This window comes from Gobius niger, assembly GCF_951799975.1.
Source record: "Gobius niger genome assembly, contig: SCAFFOLD_36, whole genome shotgun sequence".
NCBI lineage: Eukaryota > Metazoa > Chordata > Actinopteri > Gobiiformes > Gobiidae > Gobius > Gobius niger.
Genome location: NW_027639156.1, coordinates 5,001 through 24,832, shown reverse-complemented (window position 1 = coordinate 24,832; position 19,832 = coordinate 5,001). Strand labels below are relative to the sequence as shown.

Sequence of the window (19,832 nt, the reverse complement as noted above, 5' to 3'; positions counted from 1 at the left end):
GTCATGGGTCATTGAACGCCTCATACGTGACACAGACGCAGATATGGTGCAGGGAAGTGACTTATTATGCAAAATGGAAAATTAAAAGAAAACTTTGGGAAATGAAAAAAATGGGAAATTTGGAAAAGTTTTGGGGAAGTTTTGGAAAAGTTCGGGAAATTTTGAAAGTTTGGAAAAGTTTTGGAAAAGTATGGAAAAAATTTTGAGGAAAGAATATGGGTAAATCAAAGTTTGATAAAGTTTGGAATTGTTTTTTAACATTTAGAAAAAGAAAAATTGGGAAATTTTTAAAAGTTTGAACATTTTGAAAAAAAATTGGGGAAAAAATTGGAAAAGTTTGGGAAAATTATGGGAAAAGTTTGGAAATTTTGTGGAAAAAAAATTGGGAAATTTTGAAAAGTTTTTTTTAAAACGTTTTTGGAAAATTTGGGGAATTTTTTGAAAATTGTGATAAGTTTTGAAACAGTTTGGAAAAGTTTTGGAAAATTAAAAGAAAACTTTGGGAAATAAAAAAAAAATGGGACATTTGGAAAAGTTTTGGATAAGTTTTGGAAAAGATGGAATTTTTTTTTTACATTTTGAAAAAGAAAAATTGGGAAATTTTAAAAAGTTTGAAAATTTTGGGAAATTGTTTATACATTTTGGAAAATTTTGGGGAAACTTTGGAAATTTTGTGAGGAAAAAAAAGGGAAATTTTGAAATGTTTTATTTTAAAACGTTGGAAATATTTTGGAAAATTTGGGTAATTTTTTGAAAATTGTGATTTTGAAGTTTTGAAACAGTTTGGAAAAGTTTTGGAAAATCAAAAGAAAACTTTGGGAAATAAAAAAAATTGGGAATTTGGAAAAGTTTTGAAAAAGTTGGGAATAGTTCGGGAAATTTTGAAAGTTTGGAAAAGTTCGGGAAGTTTTGAAAACATTTGGAACAGTTTATTACAAAAACTAAACAAAATCAAAAATCCATCTGGAAAAATCTCTGAACCGATAAGTCACAAAATAAAACCAAACATATAAATTAAAGGGGGGGTATTCTGCAAAATGGACTTTTTCAAGCTTTACATCATGTTATTATGTCACTCCCTCATTAAAAACATGGCTGAAGTGTTGCCTTGGCACATTCACGTATTTCTGAGTAATCTGTAAAAACTCTGATGGCGGCCATTTTAGGGATAGGTTTGCCTGAGTCCTCCTAGGAACGCCCCCACCTCCTGGAGACGCCTCCGAGCTTTCGTCACCAGCCGAGTAACCAACCACTGCTCCTCAGCAGAACCCCCTCCCCACTGATGCCACAGACAGCGTGTGGAGGGGGCGTGTCTAAAGGTTCAGAGGTTCTTAAAGAGACAGAGGCCTATTTCAAGACATTCACTACAGCCATTTTGAGAGAGACATTTTATACAAGGCAGTTATTCTAATTTACTGCATTTACAGACCAACAGAAGGTTTGTCATCATTGTAGTGAGATATAGACTGGTGCTGTGGGACTGAGAAAAGCAGAATACCCCCTCTTTAACATACAGATATACATGTGAATATGAGGAAAACATGTGGTAAGTTTATTGTTGTTTTGTGTTTTCATAACAAAATAAGCCGTTTTCTGCATAAAAATGGCCAACAATGCAAATATTTTCAGTGACTAAATCTATAATGTTCAAGTTTCATTTATATGTTTGGTTTTATTTTGTGACATATCGGTTCCAGAGATTTTCCCAGATGGATTTTGGATCTTGTTTAGTTTTTGAATAAACTGTTCCAAATGTTTTCAAAACTTCCCGAACTTTTCCAAAACTTTTCCAAATTTCCCATTTTTTTTTATTTCCCAAAGTTTTCTTTGAATTTTCCAAAACTTTTCCAAACTGTTTCAAAACTTATCACAATTTTAAAAAAGATCCCCACATTTTTCAAAATATTTCCAACGTTTTCAAAAAAAGTTTCAAATTTTCCCTTTTTTTTGTCATGAAATTTCCAAAGTTTTCCCATAATTTTCCAAAACTTTTCCAAACTCTTCCAATTTGTTCCCCAACATTTTCCAAAATGTAAAAACAATTTCCCCAAATTTCCAAAGTTTTTCAAATTTTCCAATTTTTCTTTTTCAAAATGTTTAAAAAAAAAATTCCAAACTTTATCAAACTTTGATTTCCCCATGTTCTTTCCCATACTTTTCCAAACTTTCAAAATTTCCCGAACTATTCCCAACTTTTCCAAAACTTATCCAAAACCTTTCCAAATTTCCCATTTTTTTTTATTTCCCAAAGTTTTCTTTTCTTTTCCCAAACCTTTCCAAACTGTTTCAAAACTTATTACAATTTTAAAAAAATTCCCCAAATTTTCAAAAACATTTCCAAAGTTTTCAAAAAAAACTTTCAAAATTTCCCAATTTTTTTCCACAAAATTTCCAAAGTTTTCCCATAATTTCCCAAAACTTTTCCAAACTGTAAAAACAATTTCCCGAAATTTCCAAACTTTTTCAAATTTCCCAATTTTTCTTTTTCAAAATGTTAAAAAAAAAATTCCAAACTTTATCAAACTTTGTTTTCCCCATGTTCTTTCCTCAAAAAATTCCAAAGTTTTCCCACACTTTTCCAAACTTTAAAAATTTCCTGAACTATTCCCAACTTTTCCAAAACTTTTCCAAATTTCCCATTTTTTTAAATTTCCCAGTTTTCTTTTAATTTTCAAAAACTGTTTCAAAACTTATCACGATTTTCAAAAAATTCCCCACATTTTCCAAAACATTTCCAACGTTTTGAAAAAAAAACTTTTTCAAAATTTCCCAATTTTTTTCCACAAAATTTCCAAAGTTTTAACCATAATTTTCCAAAACTTTTCCAAACTCTTCCAATTTCCCCCCCCAAATGTTCCAAAATGTATCATAATTTTTCCCCAAAGTTCCCAAAATGTAAAAACAATTTCCCAAAATGTTCAAACTTTTTAAAATTTCCCAATTTTTCTTTTTCAAAATGTAAAAAAAAAAAAATCCAAACTTTATCAAACTGTTCCCCAAACTTTGCCAAATTTCCCCATGTTCTTTCCTCAAAAATGTCCAGTTTTCCCATAATTTTCCAAAACTTTTCCAATTTGTAGAAACAATTTCCCAAAATTTCTAAACTTTTTAAAATTTCCCAATTTTTCTTTTTCAAAATGTAAAAAAAAAAAAATTCCAAACTTTATCAAACTTTGATTTCCCCATGTTCTTTCCTCAAAAGTTCCCAAAGTTTTCCCATACTTTTCCAAAACTTTCCCAAACTTTCAATTTTTTTTTTATTTAATTTTTTTTTGTAACATTTTCCAAACTGTTCCATATTTTTTACAACTTTCCAAACTGTTTACTCTCATTATCAGCCGAACTGTCTCTGAGCTGCTGTAGCGAGTCTTATCTCCGCCTCCTCCCTCAGCGTCCCGTGTCCCCTGTGTCCCCTGTGTCCCCTGTGTCCCTGCCCCCCCCTGCCCCCCCTGTCATACCGGTCCTGCCCCGCGTGGTGGCGCTGTTGCGTAGCTCTCCGCTGCGGCTCGTGACCACGGCGGTGTAGCTCCTCCCGGGGACCAGGCCCCTGAAGGTGAAGTGGGTCAGTCCCGGCCCGGCCTCGTCCTCGGTCCGCACCGTCCCGTCCGGGTTCAGCAGGGTCAGGCCGAAGCCGCTCACGTCGCCCTCGGGCCGCGCCCACGACACGGCCAGGGCGTCCGACAGGTTCCCCCCCCCGTGGGCCGTCAGCGAGCGCACGGCGGCCGGGACTGAGGAGAAAAGAGAGTTACAGAGTTACTGAGACACGACACAGCCACCAGGGGGAGCTGTTTCCTGCATAATGAGCTCTGACTGAGGACAGAGGAGTTACAGAGACACAACACAGCCACCAGGGGGAGCTGTTTCCTGCATAATGAGCTCTGACTGAGGACAGAGGAGTTACTGAGACACAACACAGCCACCAGGGGGAGCTGTTTCCTGCATAATGAGCTCTGGCTGAGGACAGAGGAGTTACTGAGACACAACACAGCCACCAGGGGGAGCTGTTTCCTGCATAATGAGCTCTGGCTGAGGACAGAGGAGAACGTTTACTGATTAACCCCTTAACTCCCACCTGAACCGAGCACATTTTCTCCACTTTGGCTTTACCCCAATCCAAAAGCTTCTGGAAAAAAGGTGTGAAAATAGCAACAAAACTGAGACGAAAACAATGATGGACAAAAAAGTGAGAAAACATTGAAAAATTGTTGAAAAAATGGCCAAAAAAAAGACAAATGTAACAAAAAAACGAGAAATATGTGATAAAAAATTGACGAAAAAATGTGACAAAAAATTTACAAAAAATGACGAAAAAATGACAAAAATGTGACAAAAAATTGACAAAAATGTGATAAAAAATGATGAAAAAAACAAAAAAATTACAAAATTCCGACAAAAAATAACAAAAATATGATAAAAAAAAGACGAAAAAATGACTAAAATGTAACCAAAAAATGACTAATGTGACAAAATGTGACAAAAAATACAAAGATGTGATAAAAATTTGACAAAAAAATGACAAAAAATTTACAAAAAATGACACAAATGTGATAAAAAAAAATTGATGAAAAAAATGACAAAAATTGTGACAAAAAATTTACAAAAATTGACAAAAAAAATGACAAAAATGTGATAAAAATGACGAAAAAATCACAAAAAAATTACAAAAAATGTAACAAAACGTGACAAAAAAAGAGAAAAATGTGATAAAAAATTGACCAAAAAATGACAAAACTGTGACAAAAAATTGACAAAAGTGTGATAAAAAATGATGAAAACAACACAAAAAAATTACAAAATTTAGACAAAAAATGACAAAAATATGATTAAAAAAATGACGAAAAAATGACAAAAATGTGACAAAAAAATACAAAGATGTGATAAAAATTTGACCAAAAAATGACAAAAAATTTACAAAAAATGACAAAAAATGACACAAATGTGATAAAAAAAAAAAAAATGACGAAAAAATAACAAAAATGTGACAAAAATGTGACAAAAAAAATACAAAAAAGTTACAAAAATGAGTTGACTACCTAACGATGATGGAAAAAAAATCTGATGACGGTTCAGGCGGAGGTTAAGAGGTTAAAGAAGTCACAAAGAGCTGAGACACAACACAGCCACCAGGGGGAGCTGTTTCCTTCATAATGAGCTCTGGCTGAGGACAGAGGAGTTACAGCTTCAAACTGAGGCTGCACCAAACAAGAGAAGATTTTACTAAACCATTTCAAAACAGTGAGTTCATTTAAATAAAAAAACTAAATCAGAAGCAACTTTATCGACCCCAAAATACTATATTTTAATGCCACAAACACATTAAAAACATCTGCCCATATTTCATTTCTTAAGATTTGCCGAAAAAAAATCATCAAACAGAGAAAAGAGAATTGGACAAAACTGGAAACATTTGAGCAGATTTTCTTTTGTCGATTTCAGCAAAAACTGCAGCTGGACATGTTTTAGATCATAATTTTCTTTTTTTCGATTGAGCCATGTCATAAGTTAGATTTAATGCCAGTTTAACCTCTTGCCACAAAACCAAATGCATTATCTCCTCTTTGCCATTGTCATCACTTTTTATTTCCCATATGTGTTTTTGTCACTTTTTTATGCATTTTTCTCACTTTTTTACTGCTGTTTTGTCACTTTTTTTCTGGATTTTTGTCACTTTTTTCTGGATTTTTGTCACTTTTTTTCTGGATTTTTGTTCATTTTTTTGCTGGATTTTTGTCAATTTTTTGCTGGATTTTTGTCACTTTTTTGCTGTATTTTTGTCACTTTTTTGCTGGATTTTTGTCATTTTTTTGCTGTATTTTTGTCATTTTTTTGCTGTATTTTTGACACTTTTTTGCTGGATTTTTGTTTATTTTTTGCTGGATTTTTGTCACTTTTTTGCTGGATTTTTATTTATTTTTTGCTGGATTTTTGTAAATTTTTGCTGGATTTTTGTCACTTTTTTGCTGGATTTTTGTCACTTTTTTACTGGATTTTTGTCACTTTTTTACTGGATTTTTGTCACTTTTTTTGCTGGATTTTTGTCACTTTTTGGCTGTTTTTTGTTTTGTTTTTTGCTAGATTCTTTTTTTTGGCTGGATTTTTGTCATTTTTTGCTGGATTTTTGTCACTTTTTTGCTGGATTTTTGTCACTTTTTTGCTGCTCTTTTGTCACTTTTTGTTGAGTTTTCTTGGTCACTTTTTGGCGCTCCTTTGTTTTTTGCGTTTACGTCCTCATTTTCATCTCATTTTTTGTCACTGTTTTAAAGAAACTTTTAGATTTGGAGAATATGGAGAAAACATGTTCAGGTGGGAGTCAAGAGGTTAAATCCACTTTCCACAAAAAGCTGAGACACAACTCGGCCACCAGGGGGAGCTGTTTCCTCCATACTCTGACTGAAACTGGCTCTTATTGTTTCCTTTCAAATTAAAATAACGTTTGGGAAGTGATGTGTTGCCCTTGGTTACGGCGGTTCAGAGGTTCTTCCACATGTGTGCAGCAGGGGGCGCCGCTCTCACCGGTTCGGGCCCACAGTGCCGTGTCGTTGCTGGAGGCCCCGCTCCGCGTCACCAGCACCAGCCGGTACATGGCTCCGGGCCGGAGGCTGAGGAAGGTGCAGAGGAGGAGGGCGGGGCTTCCTCTGCGCCGCTCCTGCAGGGAGTCGTCCCATCGGTAAAGGAACAGGTCGAAGCCGTCGAACTCCCCCGCCGGCGCCGCCCACGAGAACGACAGCGAGGAGGAGGAGTTAGAGCGCAGGGCGAGGTCTGAGGCGACGGCCGGGCCTGAGGGGAGAGCAAGGTACAACTTTACTTTACTTTACTTTACTTTACTTTACTTTACTTTACAACAGGGGGGGGCTGGGCCTGAGGGAGAGCGAGGTACAACTTTACTTTACTTTACTTTACTTTACTTTACAACAGGCCATCAAATAAACATCGCAAAGAGAGAGTCGGGTCTAGTTTTTACGCTTCCTCTGTGAGCCTGAAGTAGCTCAGTAAGTGTGAGCGTCCACATGGGTCGACTCAGGTCTGTGGTTCATCCTCCAGGCCTGTGTGAGGCGCTGTGACGCTAACACAGATAATAGAACCAGAGGGAAATGAAACTGAGGAAGGATTTAGGATCTACAGAAGCGTCTCGTATTAACCGTATTAGCCGTATTAGCCGTATTAGCCGAATTAGCCGTATTACCCGTGTTAGCCGTGTTAGCCGTGTTAGCCGTGTTAGCCGTATTAGCCGTATTAGCCGAATTAGCCGAATTAGCCGTATTACCCGTACTAGCCGTGTTAGCCGTGTTAGCCGAATTAGCCGAGTTAGCCGTGTTAGCCGTGTTAGCCGTATTAGCCGTATTAGCCGTAATCGCCGTATTAGCCGAATTAGCCGTATTACCCGTACTAGCCGTATTAGCCGAATTAGCCGTATTAGCCGTATTAGCCGAATTAGCCGTATTACCCGTACTAGCCGTATTAGCCGAATTAGCCGCATAAGCCGTGTTAGCCGTGTTAGCCGTGTTAGCCGAGTTAGCCGTGTTAGCCGTGTTAGCCGTATTAGCCGTATTATCCGTATTAGCCGAATTAGCCGAGTTAGCCGTGTTAGCCGAATTAGCCGTATAAGCCGTGTTAGCCGTGTTAGCCGAGTTAGCCGTGTTAGCCGTGTTAGCCGTATTAGCCGAATTAGCCGAATTAGCTGTATTAGCCGTATTAGCCGTGTTAGCCGCATTAGCCGTATTATCCTATTAGCCGTATTAGCCGTATTACCCCTATTAGCCGTATTAGCTGAATTAACCGAGTTAGCCGTGTTAGCCGAGTTAGCCGTATTAACCATATTAGCCGTATTGACTATATTAGCCGCATTAGCCGCATTAGCCGTATTAGCCGTATTAGCCGTATTCGCCGAATTAGCCGAATTAGCCGTATTAGCCGCATTAGCCGTATTACCCCTATTAGCCGTATTAGCCGTATTACCCCTATTAGCCGTATTAGCTGAATTAACCGAGTTAGCCGTGTTAGCCGAGTTAGCCGTATTAACCATATTAGCCGTATTAACTATATTAGCCGTATTAGCCGCATTAGCTGTATTAGCCATATTAGCCGTATTAACTATATTAGCCGTATTAACTATATTAGCCGTATCAACTATATTAGCCGTATTAACCATATTAGCCGTATTAACTATATTAGCCGCATTAGCTGTATTAGCCATATTAGCCGTATTAACTATATTAGCCGTATTAACTATATTAGCCGTATCAACTATATTAGCCGTATTAGCCGCATTAGCCGTATTAACCATATTAGCCGTATTAACTATATTAGCCGTATTAGCCGCATTAGCCGTATTAGCCATATTAGGCGTATTAGCCGTATTAGCCGTATTAGCCGTATTAACTATATTAGCCGTATTAGCCGCATTAGCCGTATTAGCCATATTAGGCGTATTAGCCGTATTAGCCGTATTAGCCGTATTAACTATATTAGCCGCATTAGCCGTATTAACCATATTAGCCGTATTAACTATTTTAGCCTTATTAACCGCATTAGCCGTATTAGCCGTATTAGCCGTGTTAGCCGTGTTAGCCGAGTTAGCCGTATTAGCCGTATTAACCATATTAGCCGTATTAACTATATGGTAAATGGTAAAATGGTAAATGGTCTCAACTTATATAGCGCTTTTCCACCTACATTAGGCACTCAAAGCGCTTTACAGCAAGGATACACTCACCCATTCATACACCAATGTACGCAGACACTGGGGGCAATGTGGGTGAAGTGTCTTGCCCAAGGACACAACGACAGTGTACACTTTCAGGAGGTGGGAATCGAACCCCTGACCTTCCGATCATGAGACGACCTGCTCTACCATCTGCGCCACCGTCGCCCCTATATTAGCCGTATTAGCCGTATTAACCATATTAGCCGTATTAACCATATTAGCCGTATTAGCCGCATTAGCCGTATTAGCCATATTAGCCGTATTAGCCGTATTAGCCGTATTGAAGGTTAGCTAAAGGCTCTCACAGGTGCGTCCGTTGGCGCTGCGTCCGGCGCTCAGGACGCCGCCGCTCTCCGTCTGCACCAGGACGCTGTAGCTCTTGCCCGGGGTCAGGCCTTCGAAGCGGTGCTGCGTTCGAGTGCGCGGCTCGCTGGCGTTGGTCACGGCGCCGCCCCTGTCGTCCGTCACCGTCAGGTAATACCCGTCGGCCACGCCCAGCGCCCGCTCCCAGCTCAGCTCCAGGCAGCTGCAGGAGCGCGGCGCCGACACCTGCAGCCCGCTCACGCTGGACGGCACTGCCAGGACAGAGGATAGGAAGATATGAAGATGTGTGAGATCAGGAGGAGGGTCAGTCAGCTGCAGTGGGACACGTATGTCACACTTAGCTTAAGAAACAACATCTCCTTGTACTTTAAATCTAATCCAAAAGGCTTCGTCAGCAACACTTAAGTTTCCGACTTTGACGCGGACTCGATAACATGTACTTTGTGTAGTGAACACTGAGGCAAAACGTTCATCCCAAAGACTAAACCCCGAGCCACAAACAAATGTGGTTTATTCTATTCGAGCAAAGAGGAGGAATACAAAGAGCATTGGGGAAACCAAACAACAGCTACAGAAGAGGCTTTATCAACACCACAGGGAAAGCTCGAGCGGCCCTCAGTCGTTCACCTCCGCCTCAAAGCACCAACCGCTCCTTTGAGGACAGAGAGGTCAACACTTAATCTAAAGAAAAAGGCTGGTTTAAACGAGGAGTCAAAGAGAAGGAGAATCCATCCATGAACAGGAATCACATGCTCTCCTGCGCTCCAGGCCTGGAGGCTGCATTTTTCTCCTAGGATGGGAAAGGCCACATTCAAGAACAACCCGAGTTTAAACTGATCCAAACTACCCATAGACCTAAACCTAACCCTAACCTTAAAAACACTAAAAATAATGGAAAAAGCCCTTTCCCATCCTAGGAAAAAACATTTAGTGACCTGGAGGGCTCTGTCATGCTAATGCTAATGCTAATGAGGCTGAAACTCAGCCCAGGACAGATCAATATTCTAATGTGGAAACGTATATGCGACAAACTCCGGCATTCTAGATGGGAAAATGCCATGGCACGGACTTTCAAAGTAAACTTCCGATACCCTTCAAAATACGTTTTCTGTAGATTTTAAGACTTCATGCTCAACACACATTTTACAAAGACAACATCAAGAATATGCAGCAGCCACAACTTTATGCTACGACGGTAAGTAAACGTTAGCGTAGCTTCAGCTGCTCTGACGCCGTATGAGCAAATTTGTGCTTTTGAAAATACGCACGTCCGCCGCGCCGCGTACAGGTGAGAGCAGCCGTTAAAGGAACAGGCCGCCGTTTTTACATAGTGAGACATGTTCTTACCTTAGACGAGTTCATGTGTACCTGTCTGGTCTTCACGCGTGTCCTCAGTCACGTAAACACAGCACAGACGGTAGTTCAGTAGTTCGCCATCCGCGCAGTAATATCTTCACTTTATTGTGCGGATGCCGAACTACTCCTGGTATTATTACGCCTTACAATATAGTTCCCCCTTTTATCCGCTTAGAAAATCCACACAGAGCTCGGTTTCTTCTATCTTCACCTGGTTTGGAGCTATAGAGGAGGAGAGGCTAAATGCTAACGCTGTCTGTGTTTACGTGACTGAGGACACGCGCAAGGCCGTGGGAACCCAGGGTGCTGAGGGCGCTGCAGCACCCCCTGGTGGATAGTTTGTGAACTGCAGGTAATATTAACCCCTTAACTCCCACCTGAACCGAGCACGTTTTCTCCAGCTTTACCCCCCAGTCCAAAAGCTTCTGGGAAAAAGGTGTGAAAATAGCAACAAAGCTGAGACGGAAACAATGATGAAAATGTGAAAAAAAAGGGAGAAAACATTGACGAAAAAGTGACAAAAATTAAAAAAAAATGACAAAAATTTGACGAAAAATTTAGAAAAAAAGGACGAAAAATTTAGAAAAAATGACAAAAAAGTGAGAAAAAATGACAAAAAAATAATATTTTTTTTTACGAAAAATGGAGAAAAAAAGGACGAAAAAGTGATAAGAATTTGACAAAAAAAATGCGAATAATTTGACGAAAAAGGGACAAAAAAAAAGGAAAACAATTTGACAAAAAAATGCGAAAAAATGGATGAAAAATTGACAAAAAAGTGAGAAAATTTGACCAAAAAATGCAAATAAATCGCGAAAAAGTGACAAAAATGGACAAAAATGGGGGGGGAAAAGGACGAAAAAGTGATAAGAATTTGACAATAAAGTGCGAATAATTTGACAAAAATGAGACGACTGCCCAACAAAAAAAAAGTGATGAAAAAAACCTGACGTGAGGAAAAAGATCCATTTAGTTTTATAGGTCTTTCAAACGAGGCGTTACACTGGCCTACAGGATTTGGGTAAAGCTGAACTGGAGAAAATGCTCTCGGTTCAGGCGGGAGTTAAGAGGTTAATAAATAGGATTTATGCAGAAAAAGTATTTTGGGGGTAAATTTTCTCCCTCAGCGCCCCCGAACTAAAACATCTTCCCACGGCTCTGGACACCTGAAGACCAGACAGGTACACACTCAGGTAAGAACATATCTCAGTATGGCCTGTTTAGTAGAGGGGAGGGACTTAGCCAAACCAAACCCCTCCCACTGGTCTTTATTTAGTCCGTGTCAGAGCTGGAAACTTTAGTGTTGCTGACGGAGCCTTTTGGATGAGAGGCAAAACACCCTTCACTTCAACCACAGAGTACAGTCGATGACTCAAGAAGCTTCATCAAAAACAAGTGCTTAGGTCAGTTCAGATAAGTGTGGATGTAAAGGCAAAGGGAGTGTCTCTGACCCGTCCTGCCCTCCGCCGTCCTGTTGCTGCTCAGGTCTCCGCTCAGCGTCTGCAGCACCAGGCCGTAGCTCTGCCCCGGCTGCAGGGACTGGAACTGGACCCAGGTCTGGTCCTTGGGGACGGGCCTGGAGTCCAGCAGCCGGGCGTCTCTGTAGAGGTAAACCCAGTAACTGTCCACGTCCCCCACGGCCGACGACCAGGAGACCTTCAGGCTGCTGCTGTCGCCCTCGTTCCTCACGTGGACGTTCTTCACCTGCCCGGGCACTGCAGGAGAGAGGGAGAACGTTCAGGGAAATATCATCTGTGTAGAGACGAGAGCACGTTCAGGGAAATATAATCTGTTTAGAGACGAGAGCGCATTTAGGAAAATATCATCTGTTTAGAGACGAGAGCACATTCAGGAAAATATAATCTGTTTAGAGACGAGAGCATGTTCAGGAAAATATAATCTGTTTAGAGACGAGAGCACATTCAGGAAAATATAATCTGTTTAGAGACGAGAGCATGTTCAGGAAAATATAATCTGTTTAGAGACGAGAGCGCATTTAGGAAAATATCATCTGTTTAGAGACGAGAGCACATTCAGGAAAATATAATCTGTTTAGAGACGAGAGCATGTTCAGGAAAATATAATCTGTTTAGAGACGAGAGCACATTCAGGAAAATATAATCTGTTTAGAGACGAGAGCATGTTCAGGAAAATATAATCTGTTTAGAGACGAGAGCATGTTCAGGAAAATATAATCTGTTTAGAGACGAGAGCACATTCAGGAAAATATAATCTGTTTAGAGACGAGAGCACATTCAGGAAAATATAATCTGTTTAGAGACGAGAGCACGTTCAGGAAAATATAATCTGTTTAGAGACGAGAGCACATTCAGGAAAATATAATCTGTTTAGAGACGAGAGCACGTTCAGGAAAATATCATCTGTTTAGAGACGAGAGCACATTCAGGAAAATATAATCTGTTTAGAGACGAGAGCACATTCAGGAAAATATAATCTGTTTAGAGACGAGAGCACATTCAGGAAAATATAATCTGTTTAGAGACGAGAGCACGTTCAGGAAAATATCATCTGTTTAGAGACGAGAGCACATTTGGGAAAATATAATCTGTTTAGAGACGAGAGCACGTTCAGGAAAATATAATCTGTTTACAGACGAGAGCACATTTGGGAAAATATAATCTGTTTAGAGACGAGAGCACGTTCAGGAAAATCTGTTTAGAGACGAGAGCACATTTAGGAAAATCTGTTTAGAGACGAGAGCACATTTAGGAAAATATAATCTGTTTAGAGACGAGAGCGCATTCAGGAAAATATAATCTGTTTAGAGACGAGAGCATGTTCAGGAAAATATAATCTGTTTAGAGACGAGAGCACATTCAGGAAAATATAATCTGTTTAGAGACGAGAGCATGTTCAGGAAAATATAATCTGTTTAGAGACGAGAGCATGTTCAGGAAAATATAATCTGTTTAGAGACGAGAGCACATTCAGGAAAATATAATCTGTTTAGAGACGAGAGCATGTTCAGGAAAATATAATCTGTTTAGAGACGAGAGCACATTCAGGAAAATATAATCTGTTTAGAGACGAGAGCACGTTCAGGAAAATATCATCTGTTTAGAGACGAGAGCACATTCAGGAAAATATAATCTGTTTAGAGACGAGAGCACATTCAGGAAAATATAATCTGTTTAGAGACGAGAGCACATTCAGGAAAATATAATCTGTTTAGAGACGAGAGCACGTTCAGGAAAATATCATCTGTTTAGAGACGAGAGCACATTTGGGAAAATATAATCTGTTTAGAGACGAGAGCACGTTCAGGAAAATATAATCTGTTTACAGACGAGAGCACATTTGGGAAAATATAATCTGTTTAGAGACGAGAGCACGTTCAGGAAAATCTGTTTAGAGACGAGAGCACATTTAGGAAAATCTGTTTAGAGACGAGAGCACATTTAGGAAAATATAATCTGTTTAGAGACGAGAGCGCATTCAGGAAAATATAATCTGTTTAGAGACGAGAGCACATTTAGGAAAATATCATCTGTTTAGAGACGAGAGCACATTTAGGAAAATATAATCTGTTTAGAGACGAGAGCACATTTAGGAAAATATAATCTGTTTAGAGACGAGAGCACATTTAGGAAAATATCATCTGTTTAGAGACGAGAGCACATTTAGGAAAATATAATCTGTTTAGAGACGAGAGCACATTCAGGAAAATATAATCTGTTTAGAGACGAGAGCGCATTCAGGAAAATATAATCTGTTTAGAGACGAGAGCGCATTTAGGAAAATATCATCTGTTTAGAGACGAGAGCACATTCAGGAAAATATAATCTGTTTAGAGACGAGAGCGCATTCAGGAAAATATAATCTGTTTAGAGACGAGAGCACATTTAGGAAAATATCATCTGTTTAGAGACGAGAGAACATTTAGGAAAATCTGTTTAGAGACGAGAGCGCATTTAGGAAAATATCATCTGTTTAGAGACGAGAGCACATTTAGGAAAATATAATCTGTTTAGAGACGAGAGCACGTTCAGGAAAATATAATCTGTTTAGAGACGAGAGCGCATTTAGGAAAATATAATCTGTTTAGAGACGAGAGAACATTTAGGAAAATATAATCTGTTTAGAGACGAGAGCACATTTAGGAAAATATAATCTGTTTAGAGACGAGAGCGAATTTAGGAAAATATAATCTGTTTAGAGACGAGAGCACATTTAGGAAAATATAATCTGTTTAGAGACGAGAGCACATTTAGGAAAATATCATCTGTTTAGAGACGAGAGAACATTTAGGAAAATCTGTTTAGAGACGAGAGCGCATTTAGGAAAATATCATCTGTTTAGAGACGAGAGCACATTTAGGAAAATCTGTTTAGAGACGAGAGCACATTCAGGAAAATATCATCTGTTTAGAGACGAGAGCGCATTTAGGAAAATCTGTTTAGAGACGAGAGAACATTTAGGAAAATATCATCTGTTTAGAGACGAGAGCACATTCAGGAAAATATCATCTGTTTAGAGACGAGAGCACATTTAGGAAAATCTGTTTAGAGACGAGAGAACATTTAGGAAAATATCATCTGTTTAGAGACGAGAGCACATTCAGGAAAATATCATCTGTTTAGAGACGAGAGCACATTTAGGAAAATCTGTTTAGAGACGAGAGCACATTCAGGAAAATATCATCTGTTTAGAGACGAGAGAACATTTAGGAAAATATCATCTGTTTAGAGACGAGAGAACATTTAGGAAAATATAATCTGTTTAGAAACGAGGGCACATTCAGGAAAATATAATCTGTTTAGAGACGAGAGAACATTTAGGAAAATATCATCTGTTTAGAGACGAGAGCACATTTAGGAAAATATAATCTGTTTAGAGACGAGAGCACATTTAGGAAAATATCATCTGTTTAGAGACGAGAGCACGTTCAGGAAAATATAATATGTTTAGAGACGAGAGTGTTTTTAGGAAAAATCAACTGTGTAGAGACGAGAGCACATTTAGGAAAATATAATCTGTTTAGAAACGAGGGCACATTCAGGAAAATATAATCTGTTTAGAGACGAGAGAACATTTAGGAAAATATAATCTGTTTAGAGACGAGAGCACATTTAGGAAAATATCATCTGTTTAGAGACGAGAGCACATTTAGGAAAATATAATCTGTTTAGAGACGAGAGCACATTTAGGAAAATATCATCTGTTTAGAGACGAGAGCACATTCAGGAAAATATAATCTGTTTAGAGACGAGAGCACATTCAGGAAAATATCATCTGTTTAGAGACGAGAGCACATTCAGGAAAATATAATATGTTTAGAGACGAGAGCACATTTAGGAAAATATCATCTGTTTAGAGACGAGAGCACGTTCAGGAAAATATAATCTGTTTAGAGACGAGAGTGTTTTTAGGAAAAATCAACTGTGTAGAGACGAGAGCACATTCAGGAAAATATAATCTGTTTAGAGACGAGAGTGTTTTTAGGAAAAATCAACTGTGTAGAGACGAGAGCACATTCAGGAAAATATAATCTGTTTAGAGACGAGAGCACATTCAGGAAAATATCATCTGTTTAGAGACGAGAGCGCATTCAGGAAAATATAATTTGTTTAGAGACGAGAGAACATTCAGGAAAATATAATCTGTTTAGAGACGAGAGCGCATTCAGGAAAATATAATCTGTTTACAGACGAGAGCACATTTAGGAAAATATAATCTGTGTAGAGACGAGAGCACATTCAGGAAAATATAATCTGTGTAGAGACGAGAGCACATTTAGGAAAATATAATCTGTTTAGAGACGAGAGCGGATTTAGGAAAATATAATCTGTTTAGAGACGAGAGCACATTCAGGAAAATATAATCTGTGTAGAGACGAGAGCACATTCAGGAAAATATAATCTGTGTAGAGACGAGAGCACATTTAGGAAAATATAATCTGTGTAGAGACGAGAGCACATTCAGGAAAATATAATCTGTGTAGAGACGAGAGCACATTTAGGAAAATATAATCTGTTTAGAGACGAGAGCACGTTCAGGAAAATATAATCTGTGTAGAGACGAGAGCACGTTCAGGAAAATATAATCTGTTTAGAGACGAGAGCACATTTAGGAAAATATAATCTGTTTAGAGACGAGAGCACATTCAGGAAAATCTGTTTAGAGACGAGAGCACATTCAGGAAAATATAATCTGTTTAGAGACGAGAGCACATTCAGGAAAATATCATCTGTTTAGAGACGAGAGCACATTCAGGAAAATATCATCTGTTTAGAGACGAGAGCGCATTTAGGAAAATATAATCTGTTTAGAGACGAGAGCATATTCAGGAAAATATAATCTGTTTAGAGACGAGAGCACATTTAGGAAAATATGATCTGTTTAGAGACGAGAGCACATTCAGGAAAATATAATCTGTTTAGAGACGAGAGCACGTTCAGGAAAATATAATCTGTTTAGAGACGAGAGCACGTTCAGGAAAATATAATCTGTTTAGAGACGAGAGCACATTTAGGAAAATATAATCTGTTTAGAGACGAGAGCACATTTAGGAAAATATAATCTGTTTAGAGACGAGAACACATTTAGGAAAATATGATCTGTTTAGAGACGAGAGCACATTCAGGAAAATATAATCTGTGTAGAGACGAGAGCACATTTAGGAAAATATAATCTGTTTAGAGACGAGAGCACATTTAGGAAAATATAATCTGTTTAGAGACGAGAACACATTCAGGAAAATATGATCTGTTTAGAGACGAGAGCACATTCAGGAAAATATAATCTGTGTAGAGACGAGAACACATTTAGGAAAATATAATCTGTTTAGAGACGAGAGCACATTTAGGAAAATATAATCTGTTTAGAGACGAGAACACATTCAGGAAAATATAATCTGTGTAGAGACGAGAGCACATTCAGGAAAATATAATCTGTGTAGAGACGAGAACACATTTAGGAAAATATAATCTGTTTAGAGACGAGAGCACATTTAGGAAAATATAATCTGTTTAGAGACGAGAACACATTCAGGAAAATATGATCTGTTTAGAGACGAGAGCACATTCAGGAAAATATAATCTGTGTAGAGACGAGAGCACATTCAGGAAAATATAATCTGTTTAGAGACGAGAGCACATTTAGGAAAATATAATCTGTTTAGAGACGAGAGCACATTTAGGAAAATATAATCTGTTTAGAGACGAGAGCACGTTCAGGAAAATATAATCTGTTTAGAGACGAGAGCACATTTAGGAAAATATAATCTGTTTAGAGACGAGAGCACATTTAGGAAAATATAATCTGTTTAGAGACGAGAGCACATTTAGGAAAATATAATCTGTTTAGAGACGAGAGCACATTCAGGAAAATATAATCTGTTTAGAGACGAGAGCACATTCAGGAAAATATAATCTGTTTAGAGACGAGAGCACATTCAGGAAAATATAATCTGTTTAGAGACGAGAGCACATTCAGGAAAATATCATCTGTTTAGAGACGAGAGCACATTCAGGAAAATATAATCTGTTTAGAGACGAGAGCACATTTAGGAAAATATAATCTGTTTAGAGACGAGAGCACGTTCAGGAAAATATCATCTGTGTAGAGACGAGAGCACATTCAGGAAAATATAATCTGTTTAGAGACGAGAGCACGTTCAGGAAAATATCATCTGTGTGACCAATTTTATACATTTTTAGTGTAATATTTACCCAATTTTTTGCACCAATATTTTTATATTTTTCTTATTTTTGCTGCATTTCTCACCTCTGGCCATGCCCCTCACCTGTGCACCCCTGTATGACTCACCTGTGGCCCCGCCCCTCTCACCTGTCATTTTTCATTTTTTTGTCACTTTTTTGTCACATTTTTGTCATTTTTTCATAAATTTTTTTAGCAAATTTTTGTAATTTTTTTTCACATTATGTAATTTTTTTCGTCAAATTTTTGTCATTTTTTTTGCATTTTTTGTCATTTTTTGTCACATTTTTGTCATTTTTTCATACATTTTTTATCCAATTTTTGTAAAAAAAAATTGTCATTTTTTTATTAATTTTTTGTAAAAAAAATTCACATTATGTAATTTTTTTCGTCAAATTTTTGTCATTGTTTTTGCATTTGTTGTCATTTTTTTTTGTAATTTTTTGTCACATTTTTGTCACATTTTTGTCATTTTTTCATTCATTTTTTATCCAATTTTTGTAAAAAAAAAAGGTCATTTTTTATTAATTTTTTTATTAAATTTTGTATTAAATTTTTCTTAAATTTTTTCATACATTTTTTATTAAATTTTTGTAAAAAAAAATTCACATTATGTAATTTTTTTCGTCAATTTTTTGTCACTTTTTTTGCATTTTTTGTCATATTTTTTTGTCATTTTTTGTCACATTTTTGTCATTTTTTAATACATTTTTTAATACATTTTTCATTTTTTGGTCATTTTTCATCAAATTTTTGTTATTTTTTGTCAATGTTTTCTCACTTTTTTGTCACATTTTGTCTCACCTGTATAGCCCCACCCCTCTCACCTGTGTGGTCTCGCCCCTCTCACCTGTATAGCCCGCCCCTCTCACCTGTATAGCCCCACACCTCTCACCTGTCTGGCCCCGCCCCCTCACCTGTGCGCCCCTGTATGAACGCCGCGCTCTGGTTGGGGCCGCTGAACGTGGACACCAGGACCTTGTAGAGCCGGCCGGGCTGTGAGCGACGAGAGGCTGCAGCGCGTCACGGAGCTGCGCAGCGTCAGAGGAGGAAACACCTTCATGTCGTTATAAACCAGCTGCACCTCGTAGTGATCGACATCGCCCAACGCCGGGAGCCAGGACACGCCCAGGCCGTCCACGGAGCGAGAGGAGAGGGCGAGGGAGCGCACGGCCGCCGGGACTGAGGAGAGAGGAGAGGAGGTCAGGGAGGAGAGAGGAGAGAGGAGAGAGGAGAGAGGAGAGAGAGGAGAGGGGGTCAGGGAGGAGAGAGGAGAGAGGAGAGAGGAGAGAGGAGAGGGGGTCAGGGAGGAGAGGAGAGAGGAGAGGGCGAGGGAGCGCACGGCCGCCGGGACTGAGGAGAGAGGAGAGAGGAGAGAGGAGAGAGGAGAGAGGAGAGAGTCAGAGAGAGAGGAGAGAGGAGAGAGAGGAGAGAGGAGAGAGAGGAGAGAGAGGAGAGAGGAGAGAGAGGAGAGAGGAGAGAGAGGAGAGAGAGGAGAGAGGAGAGAGGAGAGAGAGGAGAGGGCGAGGGAGCGCACGGCCGCCGGGACTGAGGAGAGAGGAGAGGGTTAGGGAGGAGAGAGGAGAGAGGAGAGAGAGGAGAGAGAGAGGAGAGGAGAGGAGAGGAGAGAGAGGAGGAGAGGAGAGAGGGGAGAGGAGAGGGTCAGAGACTGAGGAGAGAGAGGAGAGAGAGGAGAAAGAGGAGAGAGGAGAGAGAGGAGAGAGAGGAGAGAGAGGAGAGAGAGGAGAGAGGAGAGAGAGGAGAGAGA

General features: G+C 38.9%; 1 protein-coding gene across 1 annotated transcript in view; it reads right to left on the bottom strand.

The window, feature by feature from the left end:
• Nucleotides 1–19,246, bottom strand: part of LOC306982827 (receptor-type tyrosine-protein phosphatase beta-like) — a gene marked incomplete at its 5' end in the record, with an annotated part of 68,746 nt that extends 49,500 nt beyond the window's left edge. Inside the window, 6 exon segments of the mRNA XM_079583277.1 lie at nucleotides 3,459–3,728; nucleotides 6,514–6,777; nucleotides 9,010–9,279; nucleotides 11,836–12,099; nucleotides 18,982–19,060; nucleotides 19,062–19,246. Of these exon segments, the coding sequence (XP_079439403.1) occupies nucleotides 3,459–3,728; nucleotides 6,514–6,777; nucleotides 9,010–9,279; nucleotides 11,836–12,099; nucleotides 18,982–19,060; nucleotides 19,062–19,246 (1,332 nt within the window).
• Nucleotides 19,247–19,832: the final 586 nt, after the last annotated feature.